Raw genomic sequence first — 14,746 nt, forward strand, 5'->3', positions numbered from 1 at the left:
AATACCTCCACTCCACTAGGGAATTCCCCGTCCACAGCTTGACATAAGAAAGGGTCGTGATGCAGTGACGTAATTGACCTTATATAGCTACATACCTACATTTGGTAAATTACATTTACTTAATATGGCTATGTGGCCATATAAGGTAAATTATGTCAGCACAAGCATCCCAACCCCTTGATTACATTCAGCTGCGGGGAAGGGAATGCCAGACCTGCAGCTGATTCGATGGGAGTGTCCATCTTTCTTTTGAAACCCTTCAAGCTGAACTATTATTTGGCAGATCCAAAAAAACAGTTTTCCATGTGCCAAATATTTGGCATGCCAATAATAGTTTATCTGGCACAATGGGATTGAATGCATGAAATCTGGAGTAGACAGAATCTGGAGCAGCTGTGCATGGCATCCAATCAGCATCTCTCTTTCATTTTCAAAGCTTAACTGAACAAACTGGAAATAGAAGCTGATTGGTTGCTTTAGGCAACTGCTACAGATTCTGTCTGCTCCAGTTTTTATGAATTCCCAGTGTTCATGTTGTCCATGGCACCTGATCAGATGATTGTTTTCATACAGTATATTTTCTATATAAGTATTTTATTATAGATTACCCTATATGATGGGCAATATTTTATACCAGTCAAAGTAGAATCTGCATGAAGACAATTATGACTACAGAAAAGCCACTCTTTTTGCACGAGAATGATTGGATTTTGCATGTAAACTGATTGGGGACCCCTTCGTTACAGTATTCAGTCTACCAAACAGAGATTCAGTTGCTAACAGTGTACATGTTGGGCTTTTATTATTCTCTGATCTTATGTTTGTGCAGTGATCTAGTTGCACTGATTTTGTTTACAATCTTGAGTAAGGTGCAGCATTGCATGTGTTAAGTGCGATGTGGAGCACTCATTTTGAATGAGATTCCAACACATCTTCTCAGCGCACTTGTGTTCCAGCGCACTAATGTGCATTATGATGTGGTACATTGCCAAAAAGTCATGCACAATTTCTGGTCTGTTGTGTGTTGGAAAGCCCATTCAAATGAATAAGCTGTCCTAACTCAAGACATGTTAACACGGACTAGCCTGGTGTGAATGAGCCTTAGAACAGGCCCTAAAAGGTTTGAGGTGAATCTTTTTTTTTTTCATTAAGATACTGCATATTGCTGGTTGTGTGCCTATTTAATGCACATCACAAGCAGGAGAGCAGAAGTGTGTGTTTTATGGCTAGTGCTTTCTGCATTACCTTTGTGCTGAAAGGAACATGTACTTGTGGAATAGTGTTTCTGCAAACACAGCTCTGATCCTGGCAGGCACACGAGGAAAAAGCAGCAGCAGCATTTTATAAATTCTTTTGTATTTGTGAATCACAAATGACTCACTTGAAGCTAAGCTATAAAGCTAAGGTGCACATCTGCAAAGTGTCTCATGAAGAATGGCTGTACAGTGCATGATAAGAATGCCTTCATGTCAATGCTATAGGGTTTGACTTCCAAATTCAAGAACGGTCTGATTGACATATTGAACTGAACACCCTGTGATCTAATTTTCACTTATTTGTTTGTAGTGGGATGACTATATCGATGTGATCTCTCCCGATCTACCAAAATGGATGATTTGGTTGTTCTTGATCTGCTGGACTGCCCCGTGTGCTTGGGAAAATTGGATGCGACTGCAAAGGTGTTGCCCTGCCAGCATACCTTCTGTCAACCATGCTTGCAGCGGATCCTGAAAGCTAGGAAAGAGCTAAGGTGTCCTGAATGCAGGACCCCAGTACATTGCAGCATAGGAGAGCTGCCAGCAAACTTGTTGTTAGTACGCCTACTGGAAGGTATAAAAAGTGGGAAAGGCCTGATGAGAAAAAAATCCTTTCAAAGAATGGGAGGGCTTTTTGCCCAGGACTCCTTTAGGAAGACTCGAGAACAGAAAGCAAACCATGAATCAAACTACAGGCTGTTTCCAAAGAACAGGATGCCTTTGGAAGGGGTAAGAAGTCCCATGTGTCTGTGTGCTGCAACTGAAAAGTTTTACAATCCTAATCGATATGTGTCTCAGCTGTAAGAAAGGTTCTAGCGATGACTGTTATTGTATCATGGAAAAGCTATTTGTGGTTTTACCTCTCTATCATTCCTGCAGCTAAACTGACTGTATGCCTATTGTACACAAATATTCATGTTTTAGCACAGAACCTATAGATATCATGTGTCAGAACAGGTAATGTGAAAGGGATACGTTGGGCAGGTGTAGTTGAATCTTAAATGTCAAATAGATGTTGGAGTGTTTTTTGTTAACTGTACATGTAGAGGTGTATGGCTTGGTGGACATACTAGTGGCCTGGTACCTATACTGCATTTATCACCTGCGGAAAGGTCGTTTTTTGTTCGCTTTATAGAACAGTAGTTTTGGAATTATCGCAGATGTTATTTTTATTGACATGCAGTTCTTGGTTTGCCAAGGAAGCTGTTATTATTAAAAATAATAACCTGTATAATACCATATACCCAGCAGGATTATTTAATATGATGCCTTCTTTAAGATTGCAGTAATGTGAGGTAAAACATGCATTACAGAACTATGGAGGCTGAAGATTCCTGAGCAGCCAGCACTTCCAGGAATGTTGGATGCCTGGCTCCCTCTGAGCTCTGTGGTTCCATATACTGACTCCTGTGTTGGCACATGGCAACATACTGTGTGTTACATGCAGAGGATTAAAGAAGAAGATACTTTTGCGGTTGCAGCTTTTTACCTGAGTAAAGTTTGGTGAGATCGTAGGCAATACAAGTAAGCATAAAGTCCTTTTTACAGAGCACAGAGTTGCCTTAGGTCTGTCTGAATATCACACTTTGACTGTAAAAGATCATTTATGTTGTCAACAGCTACGATATGCAAAGGCTTACCTAACACCACACATTATCAGTAAAAAAAGGGTATCACACAATCAGATTGTAATGTGCGACAACAAACAGGGCCAGCGCTGCCGCTAGGCAAACTAGGCAGCTGCCTAGGGCGCACAGCCTCAAACAGCAGCAGTGCCAGTGTCAGTTTCCAGTGGGAGGCTCCAATGAGTGGAGTTCCCGAGCAGCCTGGGAGAGGCAGGCAGCAGTATGCGGAGGGATACGGAGCAGCTATCGCGGTGTAATCAGCCCGGATCCAGGCAGAAAAGGTGGGAGCGGCGGTCGGGGCCGGGGTAAGAGCTGAGGAAATGCAGAGGAGGAGGAGTGGGAGGGATAGATCTCAGATCCCTGCCTGGCCTGGAGAAGGGCGGGAAATGAGCGCGTCTGCAGATCAGCTCAAGATGGCCATCCCTGGGCTGCTGCTCATCTGCAGAGCGCCCCCCCTCCTGACACTACATTTTCCCCAGACCTCCCGGCAACAACAGCAGCCACCCTGATCAGCACCCCATGGTATGTGCACCCTCTTGGATGGGGGGTGGGGATCCAGCAGAGGGGTAAAGAGGAAGTTTGTCTGCTGTACCTAAATAAAGAGGAGGGGGGATTGGTGGGGTGGGGTGCGGATACTGGAACTTGGTAAAGAGGGTACACATGTAGATTGGTGGGGATGCAGAGGATGTTTGTTAGAGAAGAGAGCACGTGAGTAAACAGAGGTGCCATCTTCTGATTGCTTCTGGGCTGCCCAATCTGAGCCCTGGTGATCTCCCTTTCTATGTATTCATGCCCCCACCACTTCTGCTCTATGTCAGTCTGCCTCCTCCCCCTTGCTTCATTTCACACTTTTACACCCCACTTTGCCAGCTGTAGCACCACCACTACCAGCATCTTGGTAGCAGGGCTAGCCTGGCATTGCTGGGAGTGAGACTGGTGGTGCCAGCTTGGTCATAATCCGCAATCTGAGCCGTGTAGCCCACATGGATGGGTCAGTTTGCCAGCCTCAAGGGCTTTTTATGCTGCTGTGTTGCCCATACAGTGCCCAGTCACACCAAAGAAAGTGTGTTCCAGAGCGTTCGGCCTCTGAAATGCAACCCGGCCAGGCACCCGAATGTGCGGCGCATTAGTGCTTGTGTTCCGCTCTAGTGCGACCTGCAAAAAATGCTGCATGCACTACTTTTTTGCAGATCTCATTGGGCCGGAATGCAGGCACTAATGTGCCACACATTCGGTGCCGGCGATCGCACTGCGGGAGGGGTGTGTGGCTGCCGTGCCATTTGACGTGAATGCACTGCCACGCCCCCTCCCGCCCCAAAACAAAGTGAGCCACCTGGGTTGTGTTCCAGTGCATACCAGAGGCCGAACGCTCTGGAACGCACTCTTTATGGTATGTCTGGGCTCTCAGTCTGAAGCAGACGAAAACAAACAAGCAAATGTGTGTGTTGTATTTGCCTACATATGCTTCTTTATGTGTGTGAATTAATATACCATATTTGCTGGCGTATAAGACGACTCAGCGTATAAGACGACCCCCACTTTTTGTGTTAAAATATAGGTTTTGGGCTATACTCGTCGTATAACACGAGTATAGCCCAAAATAATGTTGAAATGCACCCATTTTCAGTACCATAAGCGGTAACCCCGAGTCACACTGGGGATTACAGTCTCTTACCTTGCCCACGATCCCCGCTGTGTCCTCCGTCTTCTGTCCCTTGCGAGCGTCCGCATCGCAGGGAGGCGGAACCGGCGGCAATTTTAAAAGTTAAAATAAAAATAGAACAAAAAACTAAAAAATCCAAATAAAATCATCAGACCGCCAGGGAGGCTAATCTGTCAGCCCGCTGGATGTGTGGTAAGCTTGGCCTGCGAGATCCCCAGACCTCACCCTGTGTGATTTTTTTCTTGTGGGGATATGTAAAAGATCGCGTTTATGTTCCAGTGCTACCCACTAACCTTGATAACCTTAAACATCGAATAACAACAGGGATCAACTCAGTGGATCGTGATATGCTGATACGCACCTGGGAGGAATTCTCTTATCGCATTGATGTTGCCCGTGCTGCAGATGGTGGTCACATTGAACACTTGTAAGACAGGAAATAAAAGTTGATTGTGAGTATAATACTTGTGACTTGGCTGGAGTTTTGTATTACTTTTCCTTAATAAAATATTGCGTAAAGAAATCGGTTCATTCTTTTTGAATAACCCTTTTTGAAAAGCCATTGTTTACAGCATTGACCATTTTTCCTCATAGTTCTCCTAAGGGTCATGGGAGGACATAAACTAGCTTCCTCCCATGACCCAAAGCTCAGTGTATCGCGGTATACTGAGACCGCCGCAGCCGGGACGGATCCCGACATTACTGTCGAGATCCACCCAACTGCGTGATTGACAGCTGGCTCTGCCTATCTAGAGGTAGAGCCAGCTGTACCCGCCCCCTCCCCATCTGTTCCGCCCGTCAGCGCTGGAGGAGGGGGGGAATCCCTGCAGGGAGCAGTGAGTGACAGTCACGGCTCTCTGCAGGGACATGTTCGAGAAGTGAGCAAGCGACGGTATGTGTCCGCTCACTTCCCGATCAATTGAGCCGATGTGTGACAGTTGCATTGTCACACATTGGCTCAAACTATGAGGTTGAGTGAAAATCACTCGCCTCATAGTTCTCCTTTAATTCTTACAAACCATGCTTCAGTCCAAAATGGATGCCACCAATGGTTCCACAGGAGTAAATCCATGCACTTAAAGAACTCTGTCCCTTTGTCAAATGAAGGCAAAATGACAGGTTTTATTGTAAGAACCCACACGCAGTGATACTACTTTGTCCAAGCTCCCCTGCCCCTCCATCTTTCTATGTCTTAACCCTTTGTAAGCTGCATGTCAGATGGTGTTGAACCTTACACAGAGTTATCATCTTCCTCCTTCTTGTCTGCCGACAATGTTCCAGCCTAGTGATTGACAGCTCAGTCCAGAGCACTGCATCCTGAAAGGATGCTCCCCCATACCTGGAAGCAGTGGGCAAAGTGATTGGTTCTTTTTAAACTGTGAGCAGACTAATATACACTAGAAAACTATACAGTATTCTAAGACACACAGTTCATTCAATGCGTTTATCAGTGAATATATTGTGTGAACCTGAACTAAGCTGAACACACAGAGGAATCTCTTACTTGTTCACACACAGCAAAATAAGCAATCTACGTCATGTGTTCAGTGAATACAGCCAGAGTGTGTTTGGTTTGGCTTAAACATCACAGCAATGAAAATATTAAACAATATCGTGTTTTGTACATGTTTGTACTAGGCCCATCAAATCAAGCTAAAGATTAATTCTTCTATCAGTCCATTGTAAATTCAGTGAGAAAGGGTGATGTTCTTTCATTTGTTTATAGGCAAACTTGAACTGTTAAAGGAAAAGTCTACTTTTTAGAAGATACAATACATTTTTCACCTAAAGTTGGTGGAGAAAAAATTCCAGCACAATGGGCGAAGAGGGTTCTTTATAGTAAGAGCGGTTAAGGTCTGGAACTCACTGCCATCGGCAGTGATTTCAGCCAAGAGTGTAGATTTGTTCAAGAAACTTTTGGACAATTTCTTGAGGGACCGTAATATCCAGGGATACCAGTATCCCTAAGAATGAGATGATGCGTGGACCTACATGGGTTGGAAAAAAAAATAAAAATTTTTTGCATTGGAGCCAGTAAAGCATTGCAACTATGGTTTGTGGATCATATGAACTGGCTCCTGTAGACTCTTCCTTTCATCCATGTCCGTATCTCGGTAATGACAATTAGCAACATGGACAGGGGGAAGAATGAAATGCACTTGCATTTCAAGCACATATCCCTGCAGTTGCTGGTAGGATTTCTAGTTCCTCGTCAAAGATCGATGAATGGATGATGTGGCTGTGTGGGTGAAGCCAATCACAGCTACGCTGAATTATGAAATCAACACCAGCCTGTGGGGAAATTAACCCCAGGATTCAGGTTATTAGAGGGGAGGGGGGTGCATGGTTGTGATGTGACCGTGTTTCATGTTACACCCTGGGGGCAGATTCACACCATATCCAGAAAAATGCATCCCCATTAATTCCTATGGTAAAAAGGGAGGCTAGTTCACACCACTTTGTTCACTTCCGAAACGTTTAAAAAAAAAAAGTACTGTATGCATTATTTTTTCTGATCTGGATGCCAAAACACATGTAAACACATGCACGCAAGTGCACCAGAACACACTGGAAGGCACTAGAAGTCCAATTGAGACGAGAAAAACCCCACATTCCCACGTTTCCAGAAATGCAGCCAGATCTGGTCTGGAGATGGTATGAACTAGACATGTGCACTGCGTAATAAATTGTTTCTGACTAAACAAATGAAAAGGGAAAACCTTTTCATTCATTTAATTTGATGAAACAAAAAATGATGCTGTTTTTTGTATATGGAGGCAATGAACTTCGGAATCTGAAAGCAAACATAACAAAAATGTGCATGGGTCGTATTGGCCATGGGCACGTTGTGCGCATGACGAGGCGAGGCGCATGACGTCACCTGGCGTCTGCGTCGGGTGACATCATACGCATGTATGGGTTTCGCCATCTTGGACCAAGCAAGAAAACTAAATATTAATTCCCGCATATATTTTTTCGTATATTGAGGCATACAAAAATTCGTTATTTCGGAATTGGACGAACTGCCGAATCAACAGAATCTTGTGATTCAGCAAGTTTGTCCGAATCCGAATGCACATGTCTAGTGTGAACAAGCCCTATAGGTGTAACATGAACAATGGTCAGAAAAGTAAACTTGACCTTTAATAATCTGTAGCTGAGCATTAATTGTGATCAGTTTACCGAATGTATCCTTTGTTTGATACCTAATATACGGCTGTACAGGATTCTGTAGCTATTGAGTCTGTGCGACTACGATCAGTCTTTGCAACTACAATCTTAGACTTTTCTCTGTAATAGCGTTGCAGAAACCTGTCACCATATGTAAGTTTCTCAGCCATTGCTCCAGTGCTCTGCATAAGAGGTGTACCACGTTGTTTCAAAGATAGCTGGCAGCACTGCAAATGGTGCATATTTTGATTTGTATAATTGAATGCCAAATTAATTGCTATACAGATAGTTTGGAAAAAGCCTATTTCAGATCATACAGATATTTTTTTTTAATTATTGTTTTTCCAGGTATAGTAAAAGGACAGATATGGCACTCAGCAGGTAGCAGACATGTCCAGGGTTTGAAGTATTTATTTTGCATTCTCAAATAGGTAAAATAATTCATTTGTACGATTCTCATCTTGGAGATCTCAGTAGTGCTTTTGAGCATAAAATTAATTTTACTGAATGACTAGTTTTAAAATATAACCTTTTAGTGTAATATTATGTGCTCAAACTTTAAGTGTGAAGGAAATCTTCCACAGCTTATTTCCTACATTCTCAAAGTGGCCTCTCTCTCTCTCTCTCTCTCTCTCTCTCTCTCTCTTAGAAGCAATAATAACAGTCATTTTTAGCTGATCTGTTATCTCAGGAGATTTGGACAAGGCTTGTGAAGCAATAAATTATTGGTAAGGGTCATGAATTGCCTAAAGCAGACCTTTACCCTTATCTTAAAAAAAAAAAAATCCCAAACACACCTTTAGAAATGTTTAGTAATGACAATCTAGAAACATACCTTATTTTATCTTTTCTTACCCATGTTTACTAAGGGCAGATTACGAGCTCTCCTATTACTTCCTGGATTTCTGGAAAATGTGACTAGACATGTGACTAGGACATGTGACCATGCACGTCATCTCAGGGGAGGAAAATGCTTTTCCCTGAGATCTCCCCTTTGTGCCCCCCCATTCCTCCATTCCTGCTAAAGTGACCAAGTAAGTCGCCTCCTGTCACCAAGCAATAGGTGAGGGAAAATCAGCTATATCAAATTCTGCATACCTGAATATTTATCATGCCATTGCTAACTAAGGCTTGTATCCCCATGGTGGGGAAAATAGATGAGCACATGTCCAGAGTCCAGAACACTGTATAGTGTGGCACAGCTGTATCCAATTCTGTATAACTGGCTTTATATTATTATTACATTTTATCATAATATAAAGCCAGGTATGCAGAATTGGCTATAGCTGTGCCACACTGTGTTCTGGTCTGCAGTCTGGACATGTGCTCATCTATTTTCACCACTAGGGGAATACAAGCCTTAGTTAGCAATATCTACATAGTTATTTTCTTTTTTTTTAAATAATATATTCCGGTAAACAGCATTTTTGTGCCCAGCCCCATGAGGTGCAGGAGTACTAACCTGCTGTGTTGTCTTCTCCGTCTGCTTCAGGCACTCCGTGTCACAGCCTAGTCATCTGCTCCATTCTGACCTCTTCTCTCGCTGATTGGCCGATGACAGGCTTCCTCACCAGTCACTCCTGACTGGTGAGGAAGCCTGTCAATCATCCAATCTGCCAATCAGCAGGAGAAGAGGTCAGAATGGAGCAGATGACTGAGGACTTGGAGGAGGAGTTCGCGGCCATCTTGCTTCATTGAAGACGTGATGGAAGTCCTGTGTGCGGCGGATTCGGGTCCCTGAAGATGGCGGACGCGGCACATGTACTCATTTTTTGTATCGGAGTATTTGCACGAGTACGAGTACTCATGCAAATAATCGGTATCGCCGCCGATACCGATGCTTGTATCGGTATCGGTGCATCCCTAGTTCTCACCCATAAAAAAAGGCTTGCTGCATTCCTACTTGCAAACAAGAAGTGTGGTTAGGAGGGGTTAGGTCACTGGAACACTGTTAACAGGGACAAAAATAAGGAAAGTTATGAGCTGCATTGTGTTCACTAAATACACCTTAAGTGAATGTGTTTAGTGAATGCAGCACGGCTAGTGTGTACTGTTAGCAATGGTCATAGAAGACATCTGTTATATGCCTATGTGCATCACTTCCATTATGCCATCTACATGCTGTGTTTACAGCCTGCTCCATAATGGAGGCAAGTCTGATACCACAGGCCCTAAAGCATTAAGTAGGTTTGATTATGAATGGGAACACATTTCTAATAAAAAAGGAATAGTAGGTTGCTCTTAAACGATAACTTTACTTTAAGAGTTCTTTTGCCAACCCTGCTTTTTGCCCCCCTATCCCCCATACTAAAGACCTCAGAGTAGCTGGTGATTGCTTGGCCACAGCAGTTCTGCACCTGGCCACAGCAGTCCTGCAGGTATCTTTAACAGCTGGCAGGCCAAAAGAAGAGAGGAAATTCAGAACATTTAGGTGAGTAAACAGGGCATTTCGATTTTCATTTTTGTTTTGATGTCAGCAATTAGTTAGAGGAGGGTGTGGGGGAGAAGAGAAGCCCAAAGTTCAGCTTTAATATCTTTCAGTACATTCAACCCATACCTGATTTGGTTATCTCTTTCACTCCTGGGTGCAGCTTTTCATTTTGGACCTTTAACATCCAGACCACAGATGAGGTGAAACCATATATTTGTAGTGCAGTAGGAGTCTGATGTGTATACCTGTGTGTCATACATCTTATAGCAAGTTGTATGTGGGGTGTATTTAGGGTTGCCACCCGTACGGGTTTCACCCGTACAACCCGGGTTTGGAATCATGTGCCCGGGTCTGTGGCCACCTCCCGCCCGGGCACATGATTCAAACATTACAATGCCGCATACCTGCATTTCTTGCGGAGGACGGCGGACGCCAGGTGGCGCTGTCTCCTGTTCCTCGACTCTCCCTCCCTCCTCTGTTTCCTCCGCGGCTGTAGTGGGAGGAAGTGACATCAGGGAGAGAGGGAGCCGTGAGGGACGAATCTTCTTACGGCAGCCAGCCAGCAGGGGTGGAGAGCAGCGCTTTCGTCTGGCAGACGAGTTTGGGGCCGCCCTTCTCATCTCCTCAACGACCTGTCATCTCACCTTTGAAGAAAAGCAGGTATTTATTAAATTTTTTATCAAATGCAATATCAATTAGAAAGGGGGGGATCAGTATTGCACATTAAACATGCCCCCCCCAAAAAAACGTTTTGTCATTCAAGTCAGCCGCACAGTTACGTGCGGTAATAAAATGCCCTGCGTTCCAATGCGGTGGGATCCCAAAAAATCGTTCATGTGTGATTTTTTGCGATCCCAGTACACTGGAAAGCAGGGGATTTTATTACCGCACGTTCCCTCGCGGCCGATCGTACTGTGGGCGGGGGGCATTTCTGCAGTGTCATTGACTTGAATGGCACTGCCACGCCCCCTCCTACCCCAGAACGCTAGGAAACAATATATATGCAAACCCTTGTGTTCCAGGAATGGGACATTGCGGTAGACGTGCGGCTGGTGGAAACAGCTAATAAATGCAACGTAGTAAAATTAAAAAATTGCGTGCGGGGGATTTTTTGCCGCAGAGGCATGCAAAGTCTCCAGGGTTGCCACCCATCCGGGATTCACCTGGACAGTCCAGTGTTCTACCAACATTTGTTATTACGTTAGAATGTGTGACCCGTCACGTGGTCACACATTTTAACGTAATCCCGCCCAGTTTTTCGGCGGTGGAATGTGTGACCACCCATTAGGTCAAGCATTACAACGCTTTGTGAGCTCTTCCAGGGCAGATCGGCATCAGAGATGGTATGTGCAGGAGAACCGATCTGCCCCGGGACAGCTCACTTCTGTCCGACTTTGTAAAATGTGAGACCTATTGCCGGTTACAGATTTCATCGCCAAAAAAACTGGGTGGGATTACGTTAAAATGTGTGACCACGTGACCGCTCACACATTCCAACCTAGTCACAAACTTTGATAGAACAACGGGTTTTGGAATCCTGTGCTCGTGTGTGAGCCCGAATCACACCCGGGCACATTATTCACACCGGACTTGTGGCTCCCTGCTGGTGCCGCCACTGTCACTTGTCGAGTCCCTCCCTCTGTTTTTCTCCTCCGCGGCAGGGACTAGGTGGGAGGAAGTGACATCAGGGAGGTCCTCCAAAATCACCATCTCCACCATGCGCTGTCATCTGGGACCAAATAGCCGGCACCACCCCAGTCTCACGCCCCAGTCTCCACTACTAACAGGTAACCGTGTATATATATATATTATATTATACTGTATTAAATATCAATTGAAAAGGGGGGGGGCTAGTATAGACCATAAAACGTGCCCCCATAAAAAATGCCACAAGTAAACTGTGACATCTTTTGTGGGAGCATCTTTTATGTGCAATAGTACATATCTGAACTCCTAAACAGATGTCACCAGCGCTAAGATCCCATGTTACTGCAAATAGTGGCAACCCTAGGTGTATTATGTGTGCATGTTTTTTTTTATACCTGTGTCATGTGTTTTATGTTAAAGGGACACTAAACTCTGGGGGTAAATCTTATTTCAAGTACCTTACCTATTAACAAAAATGTAGTTTATCTGTATCACTCAGCTGTGGATCCTCAAATTATCTCTGAATTGATGCTGACACTGTCCTTCCTTCTGGAGGGTGGCTACTTTTGTTCACCATGGTACCTGTGTGTGTTGTAAAGTAGCCACCACTCCAAGCTTGTTCCTGTGATGGACTACAATCTCAATTCAAATTAGTAAACTAAACGTGAGATTTTAGTCTATCATGGGAGCGAACTTGGAGAGCTTGAAAAGTAGCCACCCTCGGGAAAGAAGGAAAGTGTCAGCATGAATTCAGAGATGGTTTGAGGAGCTACAGCTAAAGGATGTACAAATAAAAACATCTTTGTTAATCGATACGTTTCTTGAATGCATTTTTAAGATTTAACTCCTGAGTTTAGTGTCACTTTAAGTTTTATGTGGGGTGTATTGTGTGTGCATGTTTTTTTTTTGTTTATCTTTTTTTAAAGTTTACTTTTTTCACTTTGCTTTTCTTTGCTGGAGAAAAGGAAAGAGTGCATCTCTTTGCATGTCTGTACAAGCATGTCTTCCTGCCTCCTTTGCAGCATATTTTTTATATACAAGTGCTTAGGGGCAAGTGAGGCTAAGTTCACACCCAAGCGATTAATCGTGTGGATTTAGCTGCGCAATATTGCACAAAACAGAGATTTGCATTCAAGTCTATGGAATTCACACCTTTGCGATTTGTTGAGTGCTAGAAATCTCCTGTTGCGTGAGAAGGTGAAGGAGCTATTTTCGGGTGGTTGTCACGCGGTTTGGGTCCCATAGACATCTCTATGCATTGAAAACCGATTGACAACCGCACAATTTTCAAAGCAAAATCGTGCAAACAAAAACGCACGAAAACAGCTCACCAGCGCAGTCGCCTAGGTGTGAACCTGGCCTCAGACAGGTGATGTTGGCATGTGTGAATAATCTAAGGATCACAACCTTAGTTCTGGTGGCAGCACGTCATACTATGAGTTCTTTGGAATTTGTTTATATGACCAGAAGAGATAATCTAGTTCAAGTGTATAGGAATGTACTAGTCATTCTGCATAAATATGTAAAAGTTTCCACAGTAACTAAGATATTTGATACTTCAACTTTTATGTGCTGCCAAGTGTTCTGTTATCAGTCCTTTGTGGAGCTTTAGAAGTGGCTGTTAGCAATATCCAGGGATTACAGGGCAGAAAGTCAGCTATGTGTAAGAGAGGATCTTTCCTCCTATGCCATCAGTTCTAATCAACACCTGAATATTTTGTGTATTTGTATATTAATGTTAATGAAAGTTCTTTTATTTAAACCAAGTTGTTTATGTTTACTGGTCTTTAAGAAAATAGTGCAGTTGTGTGCAATATCTCATAGTGAATAATCAGAAAGGCTTTGTCTGCCCTAAAGCTAGCCATAGATATTAGATGGTTGTGGAACATGTGGCAGGATGTCAAAAAGGTCAGTGGGTGTGACAGCCGACTTTCGGCCAGGAAAGATACAAGTGTGGTGTCCTTAGACAGAAGGTCACAGACGGTAGCAAAACTAGCCAGCTTATGAACAGATCAGGCACAGGCAAACCGATCCTAAACAGAGCCACGATTTCAGACAGGAAGACAGAGGAATGACTGCCAATAGCAGAGATTAGGCCATGGATTAGGATAAGAACAATCTTAGCACAAACATTGTCCAAGCAATGTGCAGAAATATTTTAATACATAGACAGATAGAAGTTAGACAGACATGAATCTAGGGCATGAACAAACAGGCCAACCTGTCGGAATCTATACAGCCATACCACTCAAAGCCCATACTTCAGGCTTACCCTCATGGGTACAGTCACCACTCCCGACCTCTGCGATTAAACCCTTATTGGGTGAAATGCATCAAAGAAAGAGCATCCCAGTGAATAAAGCAGATTTTGAACTGACGCGATGTTTGAACATGTGTGTGATGTTTTGCTCCATTTGTGCGGTAGACTAACCTATTGACCAGTCACAGGTTGAGTGTCTAGAAAGCTATTTAAACTTTGCTGATTAGAGCAGGTGTACATTACAGACACTTGAGCTGCAGTACTAAATAACAAACAGGCTAAGGCTGCATTCACACATAGTGTTTGTAGTACCCGCACGGTTATCCACGTGGAAGACGGAATATCGCGCTTGCACTATTTCGGGGGCCACGCGGTTTCGTACCAAGTTAACGATGCACATTGAAATGCATTGAATTCCCTGTTTAGAACAGTTCCGCACGTATCCGTACAGCCGAATACGCGCGAACAGCCGTTCAGGTGTGAATGGAGCCTGAGGCTTACGACTGATTGTTACACAAGATTAGACCAGTAAATAGATATCTTGGAAAAAAATTGCTGATCAACTGGGAAAACCCTTCTGACTGATCACCCTTTTCTGTAAGAACAAGCTGCTGCCTACAGACTGGGCAAGATTCAACTTACTTCTATGGGAATTTTAGGCTGCTGTAAAATGAATTATAATTGGTTGTCATG

At 43.8% G+C, this 14,746-nt stretch overlaps 1 protein-coding gene across 2 annotated transcripts in view; it reads left to right on the plus strand.

Moving 5' to 3' along the window:
• Nucleotides 1-14,746, plus strand: part of SH3RF2 (SH3 domain containing ring finger 2) — a 120,220-nt gene that overhangs the window by 6,226 nt on the left and 99,248 nt on the right. For both annotated transcript variants that reach the window (XM_018561655.1, XM_018561656.1), the window contains exon 2: nt 1,567-1,985. In XM_018561655.1, coding sequence (XP_018417157.1) covers nt 1,608-1,985 — 378 coding nt within the window. In that variant the 5' untranslated portion in view covers nt 1,567-1,607. The remainder of the gene's footprint in view (nt 1-1,566; nt 1,986-14,746) is intronic.

The sequence above is a fragment of the Nanorana parkeri genome, unplaced genomic scaffold, assembly GCF_000935625.1.
Source record: "Nanorana parkeri isolate BGI_ZX_2015 unplaced genomic scaffold, ASM93562v1 scaffold536, whole genome shotgun sequence".
NCBI classification, from domain to species: Eukaryota; Metazoa; Chordata; class Amphibia; order Anura; family Dicroglossidae; genus Nanorana; species Nanorana parkeri.